The following is a 19,249-nucleotide window of genomic DNA, read 5'->3' as shown; positions in this document are numbered from 1 at the left end:
CGGAGTAGCATTCCTCGCTGCCGGGACCGCTGCGCTGACGTAGCCCGTCCGACGGCGCGGGCACGGAGATCGGGAGCGCGGACCTCACAGCAAAGCGCGGGGCGGAGCCGTCAGCGCAGCGCGAGGCGCGGCAGCGGCCGCCTCCCGGGGGCGGGGCGGTAGCGCGCGGCCGCTCGGCGCCGGTTCCGGTCCGTCGGTGACTGCGGACGTTGCGGGGTCGGAGGAGCTCCGGGCGCGCCATGGCCGCGGCCGCGTGGATGCCCGCGGTAGGTGCGGCGCGGTGCGGTGCGGCGCCGTTCCTTCCCGGGATCCAGGTGCCGCGCTGGGCGCGTGACCTTGGAGCCGCGGTGCCGCGTGCGGAGCTCGGGGCCGCCTCGGAGCGGGGCGCGGCCCTCCCGTCGTGGCGGTGCCTCTCGCCGCGGGATTCGCCGTCTGTCCGTCGTTGCGGGGCTTCCGCGGGGAAGACCCGATCGTACGGGCCTGCCGCGGGGCCTTCGCGACGCGCCGATCCCGAGCGGCTCGGGGAGGCCGCGGCCATCCACGGGTCCGCCGCAGCGCGCTCGGCTGGCGGTCCCTACCCGCGGTCCCGGCCCGCGTCTCCCGCTGCGGCGCTGCCCCGAGCGCGGGGTTCCCGGCGGCGCGCGCCCCAGCCGTGGCGATGACCTTGGGAGGCGAGGAGCCGTGCGCGGCTCTGCCATCGCGGCGTTCCTCGGAGCGGACGCGGCGAGCTGTCCTTCCTGCCCGGAGCCGTCAGTGCCCACAGCCCCGCTTACGGTGTGCGCTGCTGAAAGACGGAGATCGCAGCTCCCCGGCATGGCGGGACGCCCCGAGCGCAGGAGAGGTCATTCTGTGCCGGTGCTGTGCGGGCTGGGCTCCACATTGCAGTGCTGATTTCTGCCTTTCCTACACCCTTGGGTTTTTAAAACCTGCCCAGTGCACGGAGAGCTGCGGCCCTGAACGTACAGACATAAATAAAGGCGAGAACAAAGTGCACCCCGGTTCCAATGGGAGAGCTCCCACGGTGGGACTCAGCTTTGCAAACATGTCCTGAAAGGTGCAGATGTGCTGCCCGGGCAGCTGGTAGGGGAACAAACATCTCACTTTGCTTTTCTCCTCAGCCGGAGTTGCTGCTGGGGCTGCTGTGTGGCCAGGGAGCGGCTGTCCTCAGCTCACCTTGTGCTAAGAATATCCCGGAGGTATCACACAGCAGCTCCCCAGCAGCTTGGCAAAGCCATGGTTACTCTGTTTCATTTTAATTTGTGCCCTGGTTTAAAGCAGGAAACTTGAAGGGATACCATTTTAAAAGTGTGATTGCTGCAGCATTGAACTGTTTGAAGGTCCATTGGTGTAATAAGATGGCATCTTTTTGTTTTATGTTCCTGCAGGTTTCTCGACTGCTAGGTGCTTTCAAAAACCAAAAACAGGTGACCAGAAGTTTTAGTAGTGCTGTGAGTATGATAGTCATATTTTTTTCATTTAAGAAGTTTCTCAAGAAAAAGATAAGGCCTGAATAACTGAACGTTCATGCTTTTAATGCCAAGCTGGATTTACACTGGTTAGTGATTTTGCTAATAAAAAGGCTTAAGATGTGGAATGATTACTTGTCACAAAACATGGACATAAGCTTCTGAAACTTCTGCCCATTCTGAAATGGACAAATATGGACAAATGAGATTGTTGAGAAGCTTCTCATCCTCTTTCTTTTGCAGACATTCTGCTATGCAATAGATTTACTTTAAATCCTGCTGCTTTTAGAGTACCTCACAGCTATGGTTCTGCCTTTTCACGGCCCTCTTTAACGTATTTCAAGCACTGGTGTAGGTGCTTTAGCACTGTGTGTGCTTGAGGTCCCTGCAGGCATTTCTTCAGTGAAGGTGGCCTTGAAAACTGCAGTGGTGGAAGTAGAGCTCAGCACTGCTGCATGTACCCTTAGGCAGGACTTAAGGAAGAGTTGTGGTTTTTAATTCTAAGTTATGTAAAACTACTAGTGGAGACAAACTGAAGTGAAGGTTGTGTCTTACACAGCACAAGAAGATGTAAGCAAGGCTCCTCCTGATCTGCTTGTACCTCATTTTACTGTATCAGGTGGAACCTTCTCTGCTGCAGGTCCTGCTGTGCTGTGGAGCAGGAACCAATCCTGTATTCCATTGGTTGCCTGCTTGCTTAGTAGCTGTGATCTCTTATCTGAAGCTCTGCTTCTTTAGCTTTGCACAGTAAAATTCTTTGGCTCTGATTAGTGGAAACAAAACAGTTAAGATACACTAAAATCCTGAGCATTCCCATGGGAGAAGGCTGGGCACACATTTCGTCACTTGATTGTAATTGGGGTTTGGCAAGTAGTGCTGTATGCCTGTTCTTGTACAACAGGCAGCTTCCTTCCCTGCTGTCCAGTGACCCTGGGCTGTGCAGTTTAGGTCATGTGGGGATGATAAAAGAGAGAAGATTGAGAATGTTACAGAAAGAAAATAATCATAATAATTATGAAAAATTGGCCTGAGATTTCTTTGAGAACCTTTTGAGAAGTTAAGATAGAGTTGGTGGTTTCTTTTGGTTGTTTGTTTTTTTAAGCTTTTCATAATTTAAATCTTTTCTAGTGCGGGTCAGTATTACACAGCATGCAGATAATATGGGAGATGTATGGAAACAGAGCTGTAAGTAGGTAGTATTGCCTCCTCTCTATTTTTCACGAAGAAAGCATTCTGAGATCACTTATTTCAAGAAGCACTGAGCAGGAACCTGCTGTTCAGGTTAAACATGTTATTTGAAACAAAAATAGTAAGCAGATTTTTAGACAGTTGTCTCAAAATGTTTGCACCTCCCTTTGAAAGCAAGCTAGTCACTCTTGCTTCTGTCCACTGCTGCTGTTCTTCACAGTGATTTTTGGTAACTCAAACTTTCTTTTCTAGTAGTTACTTGGTTCCTGCAACACATGAGAATGTTTCCTACGTGAAACACAGCATTCATTCCTTTTACTACTGATGCTTCCTTACTTAGGTACAAACAGTGACTTTAATCCCAGGAGATGGCATAGGACCGGAGATTTCTGCTGCTGTCATGAAGATCTTTGATGCTGCCAAAGTAAGTCACATTTGTCTTGCTGTGAGCATTGTAGCTTTAAGTACAACAACAAATGTTAACTAGTTACAAGTCGTGTTTAAGCTGCTGAAACTTGTTGGCAATACAAAGAGTCAGAAGCTTCCAATATTAAAAGACAGGATTGCAATATCACAGCAGTGTCTGAGCTGGAGAAGAGTAATGAGTTGAGAGTAAATGCTGCATTTAAGTGCTGGAAATGTCAACTCAGTGTATCATGTGAGCCATCTGGTTGACACAGCTATCCTGAGTGACCGAAAGAAAAATGTTCTTTCATCCACACTGACTCCTCAGTGCAGATCAAAGCACATGTGAAGGGGACTGCCTTATTGTTAGAAACCTAATGGCAATTATTCTGTTGTATCACATTCATCTATGTGATGTGAGAACTACATCTGTCCAAAGAGGACTGTGTTTCAGCATATCCAAGGAAGTTCACAAGAATGTGTCCAGTTTGCTTAGAAGAAAATGTAGTTCTTCAGGAAGAATTATTGTCAAATTGTTCCCCTTCAGTAACAGTATCAAAGCATATTCATTTTATCTTACAACTGTCCAACTTAGATTTGTAAAAGGTGCAGTTCCTATGTAATCAAAGAGAAGCCTTGTAATAGCTTTGTCTGTGCCTGGGGAGACAGGCAGGAGGTGCAGTGAGGTAAAACCTTTGCACAGAAGTGTATATTTGCAGTACTTACTCTGATTTATTTGTTTTATAGGGCATTTTGCTATTACATTATGCTTGGACTCGTTCCATGTGCTTATGAACAGCCTTAAATCTTTTCATTGTGGCTCTTCCTGATGGACAAGGGGTAGTGAATGCAAATCCAGAAAGCGCTGCAGGACATGTGTAGATTTCCATTCAGATAACAGGAGGATCTGCTGTGCACTCTCTTCCATGCAGTTTGGAAGATCAGTTCTCAATGAGTTCAGTTTTTAAATGTCTCTTGTCAGGAGGAATGTGACAGCTGTAGCAGGTGCAAGAAAGCAGTGTGTAAACACAATCCTAATGCTGTCTGTATGTCATGGCTAGAGAAGTGTCTTGTGGTGCTTAACTTTGTGCTGGTATAATATTGCTCATACCATTTTGTTTTCAATTATTTACATTTTAAAAGTCACCTTTATGTTCAACTTCAAGCATCTCATATTTACTGTCACTCATCAGAGGAAAGATGTTTAGGAAGGCTCAAACCTAATCTCTTTTTGTGAAAGAGGAGTTAAAACTGAGAGCAAAAGCCATGAGACTGAAGTTAACACAGAGCAAATGTATTTAGGTTCCTATTCAGTGGGAAGAAAGGAATGTTACAGCTATCCAAGGACCAGGAGGAAAGTGGATGATACCTCCAGATGCCAAAGAATCCATGGATAAAAACAAAATGGGATTAAAAGGTATGTTGGGGTTAATATATTGACATTAAATATCATTTTTTACAGGGACTTTGATTTGAACCCAAACTCCTTCCTCAGTATCACAAAAAGATGGCAAATTATGGAGGACAGCCTATTAAGAAATCTTCTGTGATCTTTGCAATCTCTGTCATTTGTGTCAAAGCTGTAACTGTCATTGATGTTTAGGAAATATGTTACTAAATATCAGCTTTGATCAGAACTGTATCAGATTTGATACAGTATGCTTTTCCAAGGCAGTTGATACACTGAGTGTGTGATAGCTAAGTTCCCAATGAACAGTATCTTCATATGTTGTTTGCACTGATAAACTCCCATTCCACGTAAAATGAAGGCAGCAATTTGGCCCTGGAACAGCTGATGAATATCACTGCGTGGTATTCCTGAGGGCACGGAGAATTCCCGCGGCATTTACCATTGGGGTTACATAAGAACTTGCAGTTCCTCTCTCACAGCGCCACCTGGTGCTTCAATTGTGATATTTATGCCGTGGTTTTTATCATCTCTATTATTTCTTTTTCCTTCAGGGCCTTTAAAAACCCCAATTGCTGCAGGACATCCATCGATGAATCTGCTGCTGCGTAAAACTTTTGACCTCTATGCAAACGTACGTCCCTGTGTCTCTATTGAGGGCTACAAAACCCCTTACACAGACGTAAATATTGTCACAATACGAGAGAACACAGAGGGTGAATACAGTGGAATTGAGCACGTGGTAAGTTGCTGGGAGTGTTTTTGGCAGTTTCTGGGTCTTGTTAACAAGAACTTTGCTCATCTCAGTTGCTTGGTACTGAGAGGCAGAGCAGTGGGATTTTTTGTTTGTTGGATTTTAAGTTCATTCCCCACAAAAAAAAGGTCCTATATTGTAGTGTGTGTTGTGGAGACTGCCTCACTCAGAACTCTGTGATTTTGTAGTTCAGAACGTTGTTCAAAACTATTGATTTGCACCAATAGACTTCCACTTCTACTAGTAATGCTACTGTTGTCTTTCAGATTGTTGAAGGCGTTGTGCAAAGCATCAAGCTAATCACAGAGGAAGCTAGCAAGCGCATTGCAGAATTTGCTTTTGAGTATGCTAGAAATAATCAGAGAAGCCATGTTACTGCTGTGCACAAGGCAAACATTATGTATGTTGACATTTCTTTTGAAGAACAAGTGGTACTATACTTTTAATTATAAATTGTTTTTCAATTTTCTTCAGATGTCTGATGTGTGAATGCTAATGGGAGTAACATGGACAACACTGACCTTGTCTTGGCAGGGCTGCAGTCACTGCGTGCTTCTCTTACTAACTCTGTGGTAGTGCTGTGACTTTCTTCCAAAAACTCTTAGTTTAAGAATAATCTTAACCTAGGAAAAATAGCTGATGTCTTCTACAGCTGCCAAAACACTCCACTGGTAACTGATCCACACTGTGTGTGATAGTTTGCATCATCACCTGCATAAACTCAGTAAATTTACTTCAGTAAAGGAGGGAGCCAGTTGGGAGCCGTAGTTTAACCATCATGCATTAATTCCTGGAACATCTTAGGAGTAAATTTAAAAGACATAGCTTTCTATTAAAATATTTACACAAAGGATTAATGGTTGTAATTAGGTTCTTGCAGTCTACTATTTTTTTGCTATTTAATCCTGTTGCACGCAGTTCTCTTTATCTGAATATCTTGCTTTACAATAACTGCAGTATTCTTTCACTTAATTGCAGGAGAATGTCTGATGGGCTTTTCTTGAGAAAATGCAGGGAAGCAGCAGAAAACTGTAAAGATATTAAATTTAATGAAATGTATCTGGATACTGTGTGTCTGAATGTGAGTATCTATTTGTTTTAGTTGTGGTTATTTTTTCAGTTTACAGTCTTAAACTTAATGAAAATATACTTCTTTCTAGATGGTTCAGGATCCTTCACAATTTGATGTGCTTGTTATGCCTAACTTGTACGGTGACATCCTCAGGTATGGAGATCTCAATTTTAACTAGCCCAGCATGTGTAACACTGTTAGTTTCCAGATATTATTCAGGTTACATGCTAGCCAGATGAACGACCATTTTCTCCCTCCAGAGCTTAAAACACAAATCAGACTCTCAGAATGATAAGAAACAATGGTATTATAACACTATCCATATGTTGTTGGGAGAGAAATTATGATGAGAACGTTCCTCTTAGTAAAAGGGAGTTTTTGCTGGTGGAGGCTATGAGTGTTATTCCAATAGGGCTGGGTGGAGGATGAATTATTCCAGAAGTGTGAAGAAGTTAATGGCTCCAATTGTAATACAGAGTGCTTGGATTGATAATGGGGGAAAAACTTGCCACTTGTCAGCACTGAAATAGAGTAAGATGACTGTGGAACCAACACATTTAGAGTGAACTAGCCATATAGTTAAATGATTCTGAAGATTGAAATGTATAACCTCTCAATGTCCTCCCATTGTTTGCGTTTTGTATTATATTTTTTTCACCTTGGGATTAAATTTCCTATTTGGAAAAAAATGTGCTATAGCCAACCCGATGTCCTAAAGGCAGAGTCCTTCAGCAGGCTTTCATACTTCAAGGAGGCTCCAATAAATTTGAGTCATCTTTTGAAGAAGGGCACTCTTGTCACTGGGGAGCCTCACTCACTATGTTTTGTTCAAGTGTGAGCACAACGCCAGGGAGGTCTCTTGGCCTCAGTAGATGCAGAAGAAATTTCTACTCTGAAGCACTGAATATCTTAAGTGAAAAGTTTAAGAGTATCCATTTTCTTTCCCAAACAATTACAACAATTTAACTTAAAAGATTGTTGCACAAACTCCTCCTTTCTGCTTTTTAGTCCTCTGTTAGCTAACTTGTAGACAATGAAATGGTAGGCTACAAAATGTAGATGTGAGAGCTTTATCAGTTCTTTCAGCTTTGAGAGGACAATATGAAAACTGTGGGCACAGTTCATTTGTCTTTCTCCATGTTTATTTTCAAGGAAACCAAATGCAAATTCCTGATGTCTGATCATCCACTGAGGTCAGAATTATGACTTAAGGGCTGTTCACGAAAGAGAGGAGTAAAGCCAGTGTTGTGCCACTCAGAATGTCCCTGAAGTCACATACACTAACTTTAACCAGGAATTCTTTCACCTGAGCAAATTTTTTCCATGATTTTTAGAAGGATTTTATATACCAAAAAGGGTTGTGTGGCCTTTTCAAGGGAAATAAGACTTAAATATATATAGGGTACTTCATGTCTGAATTATGGCGAGTTCTTGACACTTCTGAAGGTATTCTGTACTTAGAGTAGCTTCTCTTGTGCCTGTGTCTTAATTACGATATTGTATGGAATCTCCTTTTCATTTCTCTCTATCGAAATGGCTCTTGCTACTAGTTCTGCAGATTCTCAGATGTTCCAGCAGTGTAAGTGGCTAACAGCATCTGTTCTTTCTCAGTGTTATTCTTGTTGGTAGTTAGAGTAGGTTACTGTTGCAGTAAAATGAGAAACAAAGATAATTTAATACAGCTCTGAGAGGCAACTACATGGAAAAACATAAGAATTTTTTTTTTCCAGTGACTTGTGTGCTGGATTGATTGGTGGGCTTGGAGTAACACCAAGTGGAAATATTGGTGCTAACGGAGTTGCAATTTTTGAATCGGTAAGTCTTCTTAATCAAGATTCAAATTGATCAACTATTAGTAATAACTACTTTATCTCCACTCGAGAATCTAAAAGCTTGTCCAAGATGCACAATGTAGCTATTAAAAAGTAGGTTCTCTGTAAAGCTATGTTTTACTGCTAAGATTTTGAAGTTTTACTAAAAGAATAAAGCTTGTGTTACACGTAAGTTTTTGCATGTGTTTTTATTGGCATTTTCACCCTCTTTCTTAAACACTTCATGAAATAGAACTTAAGAGGCACAACTGAGAGATACTAACTGAACTAGTTCCCCTTTTCTAATGCCTTTGGACTGAATTGTTCCACTCTTTCCAATCCTCTTTCCATTAAACATATCCCCGTGAAGTAAGTTCCATTTCAGCATGCTTGTGTGTGAGGATTATGTTTCAAATGTCCTCTGTTAATCACCATATTAACTTTGTAACAGACAGGTCCATTTTTCTTTCTAGGTTCATGGAACAGCACCTGATATTGCAGGAAAAGACTTGGCAAATCCAACTGCTCTTCTCCTGAGTGCTGTAATGATGCTGCGTCATATGGGACTACACAAGCATGCCACAAAAATTGAGACAGCTTGCTTTGATACAATTAAAGATGGAAAGGTAATATAAGAGCATGCAAATACATAAAATTGATTCAAATGATACCCTGTTGTAACAAAAACTAACTTAGAATGTTAACGCTAAAACAAAAGATACCTTGCTTCACTGGCCTGAATCACAGCAGTACTGCTGCTGTTCTGTGATTGTTGTTATGTTACCTCTGGTGGTATTAAGTTTGCCCTCTTCAGCAACAGGGATGCTCTGTAGCTCTCCTCCTGTCTCGGTTTCCACAGCTCTAAAAGCTAGAACTGCAAATCTGTTTTCCATGAAAGGGATTAGAGATCTGAGTAAATAGTGGTATTTCCCTTGTGAAGTTTATAGTGCATTAACATTTAAATCTAGACCTTAGAGCAAAGGACAATTATTTGCCTTATGCAGGCTTAATCATTCATCTCAGTTCTGACTCTTAATACTTCTGCTCCTGTTTTCAGGTCACTTCTTTTATTCTTTCCTTCTATTTACCTCAGCTCCTTTTTAATCACAAAATAAGTTATGGGCAAAATGATATCCAGTGTTTACTTTTTCTCTATGCAGGTGTACCTGCCTGCAGGTTCAAGACTCAGATAGTATTGGTGCGGGGGAAGGAGCTGTGCTCTCAAACCTGACCTGAATTTCTGCTTGTAATACTGCTGGTGGAAGTTAAAATAGTTGGGTGCACCTTTCCAAAATATAATTGGAAAGATTCCAAAGATTGCCCTTAAGGAAAATTAGCGTTTAGCTGCTGTGATTATCTGGGGCACAGGCATACAAAGCTGCTTTGTAATTAAAAAGAACAAGCATGCTTAAGTAAAAAACTATCATCATTTCGTAAGTGGTCTGCTTACAGCTATCTTGCTGTGTGTAGGAGCCAGTTTAAAAAACAAACAAACAAACCACTAAACTTACAAGTGAATAGAGAGATGCTTCTGTACAGTTCCCATTTACTGCTCTGGAAATGAAATCTTCCATCTGCAGGTTAGTAATTCTACAGAAGATAACAGCACAAGTTGCGTGATATGGCTACTTGTTTACTAGTTGCTTACTGTGTTGTGATTACACGCTCACAAGGGAGAGAATCTTTTCAAATTGAAAAAAGCATAATGCGCTTAAAAATGACAAGTTCCTAAAATTGTAACCTATATCGCCTTTCATGCTTGCCCTTTCTTTCCTTCGTCCCTGCCCCAAGCCATTTAAGATCTGCATGGATGTGATAAAAGGAGAACGCTAATAATTTTTAAATTACCTCTCAAAACTTCTTAATCTGTCTAAGTTTGGGCAAACAACATTGACTACTTCAATTTACTTTCATTTTACTGTCTTCATGCTACCAGAGAGGAGATGTACTTGATAAAGAAAGTTTAACTACCTGTTTTTCAATCCCTTAACTCAACTAAGCAAACTTGGACAACCGTTAAGATGCAGCATTTCAAGAGCTGTGTGTGTGCTTTTCCTTTGTGGGCTTCCTTTATAAAACATATACCCAAAGCATTACTGAATGACACTCTCTTAATTAGTTGACATTGTACTGAGCCATCATGTATGAATTTTACTTCCAAAGGACAGACTTCTTAGGGAAGACTTAAGTCCATAACTCTTAAGTACATTATGAAATGGCCAAGGGACTTTGGATAGCTTTGTCCAAATTCACTGCTGGAGGTACTTAAAAGATAAAATCTCACTGAGATCTGAACACTCAGATAACAATGCTCAATGCTCCTATTCATTTTTCCCTACCTGCCTCAGTTTGTATTGTTGCTGTTGATGAAGGCGATGTAGAAAGCAGAGAAACTCAGACTTGATGTATTCCTTCTCACCTATATCCAATACTGTATCAGTATTGGATAGTATACCACAGCAGTGGTATAACTGGCTCCATTAAACATTACAATGATAGCATTTTTTCTTCCTTCAGGCTTTGACAAAAGACTTGGGAGGTAATGCCAAGTGTTCAGAGTTCACAGAAGAGATCTGCAGCAGAGTACGGGACACAGACTAAACTTCTCATTTGATTCGTATTAACTCTGAAAAGATGCATCACAAACATACAGTATGTAACCTGGTGTCTATATGCATATATTTTGCTCATCTCCTAAGAGAGCAAACTTTATAGGGAAGGCCTCTTCATTAATAAATTTAGTCCCCATGGCTACAGATGATGCTTGTGCCTGCTTTCAGTGGACTTTAAGTGCTCTGTCTTATTTATTTGTTTCTACCTGGTAAGCATTTTTATGTAAAATAAGTATTTTTTTGCCACTGTAACTGTACCATTTGCTGTTTCAACTAGATGGTTTTTATTTTTCACAAAGAAAAATTATGTGAATATAACATAACCAGAACTAGTGAATTGCTACAGCACCTTAATGCTTAGAGCTATGTTATTAGTCTTACTGAAATTTAAAGGACAGGCTTTTGGCCTAACAAGAGCACAAGACAAACATTATAAAAAGAAACGGGTATAAACTAATTTCAAATAGCAATTTTGTGTTAAAAGCAATGAAGGAACACTTCTAGGTGTCTGTTGATTGATGAAATACAGCTTTGTCTTCAAAGGGCATGCAAAAAAATTGCAAAATCTTAGAGATTTAATCTGTTTATGTATAGGGAGAAAAAAAAAAGACATCAAACCAGCTAGATGTGAGAACTGATATTAACAAAGGTATTTTTCAAATCTGTATCAAAATAGTTCTTACAAGTTTTCCTTTCTGAAACACAGCTTAATTTACAAGAGAGTTGTAACGCGAGTAAATTAGAAAAACTCATTCCTGCTCTGTATTATGATGGGAAGTTATTAACTTCACCAGTTTATACAAAATATTTCATGGCTTCTGCTGGATTGCTTTTTGTGTTATACTTTGTTTTTATGAAGCCTGCTTAGTGTGTCTCACTGCCCTGACTAGTGATTTTATTCTATAAACTCTGAATGTAAAAGACTAGTCCTAATGGAATGAAGACAGATTGAAGGTCTGGCTCTGGTGCCTATGTTCCAGAAATACATTTCATCCCTATTCAAGGGATCAGAGACTTCTTTCTTCTCCTGCTTCTTAAGCCTAGTAAGCACCAAAGCACCTGGTTTTTTTCCCCTTCCTTCTTCATCACATACAGGTAATCATGGGCCATTCTGACCTGGATTTCTTAAGGGTATGCTCCTTTTAGTATATCCTTCAAGAAAATGCACGTTTGTAAACTTGTGTTAGCCACGAGTTTTATACCTACTGCCAGAGCCAGATGTCTTAAAGCTTAATTGTATTTATAGGTGTTACGCCTCTTAGTTACTTTCTAGTGAGGCTGTTCAGGCTTGTTATTTCAGAATCAAAACTATTTTGAATAATGTCTTCTAGCAGAACTCTATGAAGTAAGCAACCCAGCTGTTTTGTATAGCCTAACAACATGTTGGAGGAAGGACAGTAAGCTTTATTTCTTGTGCTCTCTGCTTTTGGTGAATAGGGTATTATTTCCTTCTGTGTTTTACAAGCTGCTGCTTCCTTGTTTCCTCTAGATTAATCTTAAAACCTTCTGCAGTACCATTACGCACAAAACGGGGAAAAAAATAAACTTTTTGAAGTCCTACTGCTTGTTGTCTTGATAATCCCAGGCTCCTACTTTGTCTGATGCATTAAGCTGATTGCTGATACTTGCAATAAACTTTTAAGTTTATAGGATGTTTAAGATTGATGGTGAAACTTTCACTGAAACAATATTCTGCTCTGCATGGTTAGTTGGTTTTAAATCAAGAAAGATGGCTGCAGACTCTCTAGTTGTTATCCATTATAACTCTCTGCCACCGACTGAACTATCAGCAGCCCTTTTAACCCTTCATATAACATGATTTATATTTTCTAAGGGAAAGAAGAAATGCTCCCATTTGTCAGCATTAGTACACCATCAGTATTGAAACATGCAAGTAGAGTTGCAATACTTTTACTTAAAAATGTGTTAATTATGCTTTAAGGTGAGAGCTCCCATATTACCTACTTTGTATCTTTCCATTTTCAGGAACTGTTTTGCCAACTGTGAGTGTTTGGTTTTAGGAGAAATTATAATGCTTACTTCAACGTGGATTTAAAAAATGATGACCTGCTGCTTTCAGAAAAGTCTCTGAAGTCTAGAAGCGGAAGAGGGCTCCAAAATGCAGAGCTAGTGAACAGAAATACACTTTTCCCTAGGATGAAAGAAAACAGGCCTTGGATTTTTTATTATTGTTATTTTAAAAACTAATCAGCTTTATATCCAGAGTGGTATAACTATTTTACTAAACAGGTACTGCTAACTACTCATTTACCACATAAGTTCCAGGCAACCTCCTGCAGAACAAACAAATTATAAGGGCAGATCACTGTTCTGTTTCACTTTAGAGAACTGATACTCACTTCACACAACCTATGAGGATATCATTAATCTCTCTCATTTAGGGCATAATGTAAAATACATATTATAAAATGGGCACGCTGTACAGAACAGGACAAACTATCAAGTGAGTATTGGGAATATCTAAATTAACATAGCAGTTTTCTAGTGCATGATTCCACAGACTACAAAATAAAAACAAGCATAAGTTTTCCTTAATGATTTTGATTAGGAAAATACTTCCTGTAGCCTACAGATCTTTCTTACTGCTCCGATGAAAGGCTTCTTACTCTTCATAGAAGGAGTCCACTTCATTTTTGTATTTCTGAAGCACAGTGAGCCGTTTTAACTTCATGGTGGGACCTTAGGAGAAGGAGTTAATCACAAAAGCAGAAACAGAAACAAGAATTCCTACCCTGTTTAAGCTTTGGTTTTGGATTTTCTGCTACAGAGCCTTTGTTTGGAAGAACACCTACTTCATTAGTTTAGATATCTGCCAAAAGTGAGAAGCAGTTGTGGCACATGACTGCCTTTGCGTAATCATTAGCACTTCAAAAGCAGCTAAATAAGCAGGTGATTATTAACTATTACTGTTTTTATTTTTTTCTATTAAAAGACTAGTGATTTTGAAACTTTGTTCCCAGTTTGAGTAAATTCCCAATTTACTCAAAGAAGCAGATAACATGGCTTTGGGCTCTGCTGTCAATCTTTCATTTAGTGCTCTTTTTTTTTTTTTATTGCTGTTAATGATCACTTTTCAGAATTATTACTGGAAGTTAAGACTTTAATGCATAAAAAATAATCAGAATTGCATAATTACCCAAAGCAATCTCAAACTTAGCTACAGTGCTTTACTCGCTTAAATGACCGCATACTTCTACATGTGTGCATAGCAAAAAGTCCAGGTTTTGTATTCTGTAAACGCTGCTTAACTTTTCTTCCTTCAATCCAATGATCATATACAGAATTTGACAAATAGAACTGTATTTGGATACTTACAAATCAGCAGCCCCTCTACTGTGTGTATACCTTTAGTATAAATCATAGAATCATTTGAGTCGGAAGAGACCCTTAAAGGCCTTCTAATCCGAGTTCCCTGCAATGAACAGGGACACTCCCAGCTCTAACAGGTGCTCAGAACCCCACAGCCTGACCTTGGGTAATGGACAGAGTATCCACCACCTCTGTGGGCAACCTATGCCTGAGCCTCACCACTGTTATTGTAAAAAAAACTTCTTCCTTACGTCCAAGCCAAAAAAATCTCCCCTCCTTTAGTTTGAAACTATTTCCCACTGAACTGTCACAACAACCCCTGCTAAAGAGTCTGTCCCCTTCTTTCTTTCAGCCCCCCTTTAGATACTGAAAGACTCCTTTAAAAAAAAAAAACAGCAAATCTTACCTAGTTCTCCCCCAGAAATAGAGAAGTCTCTTGGCAGCACTATCCATTTTTGAATGCAATGAACCCTATTAGTGGCATTCATGTTGACTTTGTTGATTCCCTCCTGAATGGCCTGGTAGATCACCTGATCCTTTGTAGCTACAATCTCTGATACTGTAGTGGCTTTACTGCCGATCTTTTGGCAGAAATCTCTAGCTTGTTCAGTGAGGATGTCAGTGGGATCCGATGTATCTGGGTCCAGGATGCACTAAAATATCAGATGAAGATAATCATCAAATTCTTACTCCTACAAGGCATTATTAAATAATTATTTGATAAGGTTCTCCTTGTCTGGTAAGAATAAAAGCAGCCCAGCATTTACACCCAAACATTCCATAAGCCTGAAAAAGCAGGAATCTCTAGAGATGACAATACTCTTTTTTTCTACATAGCTACCAAACGCAAAAATTTCTGGCTTATATGCAGATAATGTGAACAGAACAAAAACACATCAATTAAAGTCCGTCCAGCAACCTTAAATTTCTACCAGCTTTTCCAAATTAGTCCATTGTTGTAGGGGGACATTGAATTATTGTGATATAATGTAAATAGCTTGAATCAGAAGCATTGTTTGAAGTTAGAACTTTTAAATATAAAATGTTTAGCCAATCACCTAACCATAACAAGATCAGACCACCACGACTTGACCTGCAGTTGCCATACATTGCTTTCTTGAAATAAAGCCTTCCCATTTAGTTCTTGGTCTTGCTTCTAACAGTTCAGAATCCTTCTCATTTTGTTAGGGTACAGGTGTGTAGTTTCACTGAAATCAGTATTAAAACTGGTATACCTTTAGGGTCAGCAACATGGACAAAAATTTCTTTTTATCTCCAATCACCATGGCGTTACTAACAATTGGGAGCTCTTTTTTAACAGCATCTTCGATTGGAATGGGAGGCACATTTTCACCTCCAGCTGTAATAATCAAATCTAGACCAAAAGAAAAAGAAAGGCTATTACTTGAAATCTAATTTCAAAGAGCAGGCTAATTCCTGGATGGCTCTACCTTTCTTACTTTTATATGCAGAAAACAATAGTTTTCAAAAGGAAGCAAGCTTATTTCAAATTATTTGTCTGATTGTCTTCAAAATAACAGTTGTAGATATTGATTCTTTCCAAGGATGTGCTTAAATGTTCATTTTTCTCTCCATGTAACACATTTACCCCCACATACATACTGTGTGAGTTTTAAATAGCATAATGTTTTCCATGTAATCCAGTAACAGGTTAACAATCTGCATATATATATATATATATATATGTAGTGCAATATCCAATGTATACATGCAACATGTTGTATAATGTGGACTTTTTCTTTGAACAACCTTCTTTTCCAGACTAATAGAGGATTCGCTCTCTAATACACCATTAACTCACCAAAAAGCAGTTTGTGGTTAACATCACTATCAAAGCTAATTCTCAGAGCCACCAAGAGGGGTCAGACAAAAACAAGTTAATAGTGTAGGAAAGCTGCACAGAAGCAATGCAGAAGAGGAGCATGATGAGGGATAGGTGAGATTTGAGAGACAGAGTTCAGGATGGAAGCAGTCATTCCTGCCCTACTTTTGACATGATATGCATTTAATGACAGACTGATAACTTAATATTTTTAAGGTCTGTAAACAATAGTGACACTAACTTTACTGATAAGGGAATATTCAACTCTTTTTGAATGCATTAATTCTGAAGTATAATATGTATAATTATTGAAATCATTGTGATATTGAGAATTATCTAAGCAAATTTCAATTCTGTTTTCATTACACTGGTGGCTTCTCACTGCCCTCAAATAATGGTCTTGGCAGCAGTTCAGTAACATGCTTCAAGAAATAATGCAGAGCAATGGCAGACCAGTCCTGTGTGTAATAATCCATCTTACTGCATACATTAAGGAATGGGTTGGTTCCTCCTGGTTCCCTTGTCAGTGTAAAAGAATGTAGATGTAATCAAGGAAATATGGCACCCTTTCAGCACTCACACGTTTGGTCCTTAACACCTCTACTGCTTCATAAAGAGCAACTATGAGAAATAACTTCCAATCTATACTCAGCATTCTGGTATGGAGTAGCCATTCATTTCACAGTTATGAATGCTATTTATCTCCCTAGTTAACTCAGTGCATGCATCTGAGGAAGCATGCATAGTGTTTCTAGAGTAAGAGACTTCTGTCACACCACAAAAATACAGCAAAGTTATTTTGTACCCAAACTTTTGGGAGATCTTTTTATTTTCCTCTCCTTTTGTCTTAATCCAGCTTTTGTCCTAGATCTTCTCACAAGCTCCATGACACTTCATTTTTCAGTCTGAAATGCCAGCTTTGTCACAGCTAACAGAACTGTAATCACTGTAATAACTTTTTGCACATGCCTACAGATATTCCCTGTCTGGGCTTCTCTAGCAGTGTCTTTGTGCTTCGCAACTTTTCTGGATCTCAGATATCAGAAAGCAGTTTCTACGGTTTCATGCTCAATATAACAAAATAAAACTTGTAAGACCAAAGGAACTAAAGGAAGAAGTCCTGTTTCAATTACTAGAAGAGAAGCTCCTTTACTACCTTTATTGCATTTACCTTAGTTAGACATTAAAACTAAAAATAAACTGGACAGGTGGTTCTTTTATCTCAGACGGTCTTCCTAACCTGAAAGTAGAGCAACACTTGTTAGTTCAGCAGTCAATGAAGATGTGAGTGCAACATAAACATTAGAAACATTAGGGCAGAAGGAGACTAGGAGGTGCTAACCACTAAACTTAGCAAAATTGAATCAGATAAGAAAGCAAATTAAAAATCAAAGTAACTGTATCTGGTGCAGCCTATTAATAGTACCTACTTAAGTCCTGGTGCCTAACACCATGTTACTCTCTGACAAATTCATTCACTCGTGTCATCCCCTTAATGATTCATCATACATTCTATGATGATAGTTGCTCAGTTTTTAGATCTGAAGTTTACACATCTATGACAAATCTCACTCTATGAGCGTGTATTTTGAGAAAGTACTTCAGTAACCAATGACCACTTTTATTCATGTGAGACTTCAAGCTGTGCACTGTAAGAGCACCTAGGTTTATTGTCCTGTACTCTCAAATTTCAATACTATTCTCTGTAAATGTATCACAAAAAGCAGAGGAATCTAGCTCTGACCTACAGCAATAACTGTTACATAATAGAGTTGCCTGCTGTTAACAACTAAACATTCTAGTGTGCAATTTAGACAACTGAGCAAGATCTAGGAGGAGACTGGACAGCTTAAAGGATCATTAGAATCAAAGACGACACACTAAACCTGCATTATGATTTTATACTATTTGTTATTAATAATAACAAGGTCTGAGAGATGGACAGCCTCACTGTAGGAACTGAGGTATCTGCACCTGTTAAAAACTAGAAGGAAACCTTTCCTGAATGGGGAACACCATGGCTTCCTCATCAGAAAGCTTATTTTACTTTCTGTTTGGTTAATGTAGCTGTGATTAAAAGACAGTCCCTAAATGAGACACGCCACATCTGATATATGACTGAACAGTGCTGGATAGTTATTATAAATGTGATGCAAGATTTTCCTCATTACCTTTAATTCTTCCAGTGACATAGAGAAAGCCATCCTTGTCTAGTTTTCCTAAATCTCCAGAATGCAGCCATCCATCCTCATCAAAGGCTTCTTTTGTTTTGTCTTCCATGTTTAAATAACCCATGAAAACAGTCCTTCCCCAGAAACAGATTTCTCCATTGCCTTCTGTATCTTCATTCACTAATTTCACTCTGCAGCCAGGTACTGGTTTACCACAGCTTTTGGGAAAAGCAGGAAAACACACAAGGAGCACTGAAATACTTAATATTGATAGGATATCTACAATACCAACACCCTGGACCTATCAAAATGTAAACAATAGTAAGTAACACCCTGCTATAACTGTTGGAAAGGAATGAAATAACTTACTGGGGTTAACACAGTAGAATATGTGGGCACTTTTCAGCTGTGTATCTTGCTCATACTTCCTGCTCTTTCCCTCTCTGTATCTTAGAGGTTTTGTTTTGAAAGTTATCCTACCATAGGTCAGAGCTACACTACACATCCCATTTACTAACTGTTCTGCAGAAAATGCTGTAGATCATTTTCATTGCTCTTGACTTGGCATGCTATGGAGGCAACGTGTTCAGTTTCTGACCTCAAAGTGGTAACATCTTTGCTGAACTCAGTAGTACACTTCTCATAAATATAATGAAATATAATAAGAACTGTAAAGTTACCTGTGCTGCCTGTAGTTATATGGCCCCGAGAGGCAATGCGGACCTGTAGTCTCACTCATGCCATAGGCTTCATACAGGGTGATGTTCAGACCCAAGAAAAAATACAGTGTTTCTGTATTGAGAGGAGCAGCACCACAGAAGTGCTTCTGACAGCTAGAAAAACCCAGTGCACTGCGTATTTTAGCAAGCACCAAGTAGTCTGCGAGCCTTGTCCAAAACTGTTTCAAGTCACTGCTGAGTAGAAAACAAGAAATAGGAAGAGACGGTAAGTTGGATGAAGTCATACAGTTAGCAAGACAAAATCAGAAGCAGGACTTTTTTAGATATGTATTTGTCATTAGTGTGTGGAAGTTGACAGACTCACATGAGTAATAATTCTTTCTTCATTTGTTGTCTTTCATTGCAAGTGAACACCAACTCTTATAGCTTCTGAATACTGCTAATTCAGAAAGCATCTACAAAACCATATTGCATAAGACAATGCTTTTGTATTCCTGATTCTTCATCAG

At 39.8% G+C, this 19,249-nt stretch overlaps 2 protein-coding genes across 10 annotated transcripts in view; one reads left to right on the top strand and one right to left on the bottom strand.

Moving 5' to 3' along the window:
* Nucleotides 1–95: 95 nt before the first annotated feature.
* On the top strand, nucleotides 96–12,276 carry IDH3A (isocitrate dehydrogenase (NAD(+)) 3 catalytic subunit alpha). Of its 3 annotated transcripts, none has more exons than XM_085234021.1 (11): nucleotides 96–266; nucleotides 1,386–1,424; nucleotides 2,995–3,078; nucleotides 4,362–4,476; nucleotides 5,022–5,209; nucleotides 5,488–5,621; nucleotides 6,200–6,302; nucleotides 6,382–6,446; nucleotides 8,024–8,108; nucleotides 8,578–8,730; nucleotides 10,622–12,276. In XM_085234021.1, the coding sequence occupies exons 1-11, from the start codon at nucleotides 240–242 to the stop codon at nucleotides 10,703–10,705; spliced, it is 1,077 nt and encodes a 358-aa protein (XP_085090147.1). In that variant the 5' UTR covers nucleotides 96–239; the 3' UTR covers nucleotides 10,706–12,276. The 3 variants fall into 3 exon arrangements, with proteins under 3 accessions (XP_085090147.1, XP_085090146.1, XP_003209409.2); XM_085234020.1 differs by having other exon boundaries at nucleotides 1,386–1,448; XM_003209361.3 differs by lacking the exon at nucleotides 96–266 and having other exon boundaries at nucleotides 1,341–1,448.
* Nucleotides 12,277–12,874: 598 nt separating this feature from the next.
* The window catches only part of ACSBG1 (acyl-CoA synthetase bubblegum family member 1), a 34,232-nt gene continuing 27,857 nt past the window's right edge, over nucleotides 12,875–19,249 (bottom strand). For all 7 annotated transcript variants that reach the window (XM_085234010.1, XM_085234013.1, XM_010717336.4 and 4 more), the window contains 5 exons: nucleotides 18,741–18,974; nucleotides 18,061–18,278; nucleotides 15,282–15,421; nucleotides 14,453–14,699; nucleotides 12,875–13,416 (listed from right to left, as the gene is read on the bottom strand). In XM_085234010.1, coding sequence (XP_085090136.1) covers nucleotides 13,340–13,416; nucleotides 14,453–14,699; nucleotides 15,282–15,421; nucleotides 18,061–18,278; nucleotides 18,741–18,974 — 916 coding nt within the window. In that variant the 3' untranslated portion in view covers nucleotides 12,875–13,339. The remainder of the gene's footprint in view (nucleotides 13,417–14,452; nucleotides 14,700–15,281; nucleotides 15,422–18,060; nucleotides 18,279–18,740; nucleotides 18,975–19,249) is intronic.

The sequence above is a fragment of the Meleagris gallopavo genome, chromosome 12, assembly GCF_905368555.1.
Source record: "Meleagris gallopavo chromosome 12, MGAL_WU_HG_1.1, whole genome shotgun sequence".
NCBI classification, from domain to species: Eukaryota; Metazoa; Chordata; class Aves; order Galliformes; family Phasianidae; genus Meleagris; species Meleagris gallopavo.
Note: the sequence above shows the minus strand (reverse complement) of the source record. Positions and strands in the feature narration are given on the sequence as shown.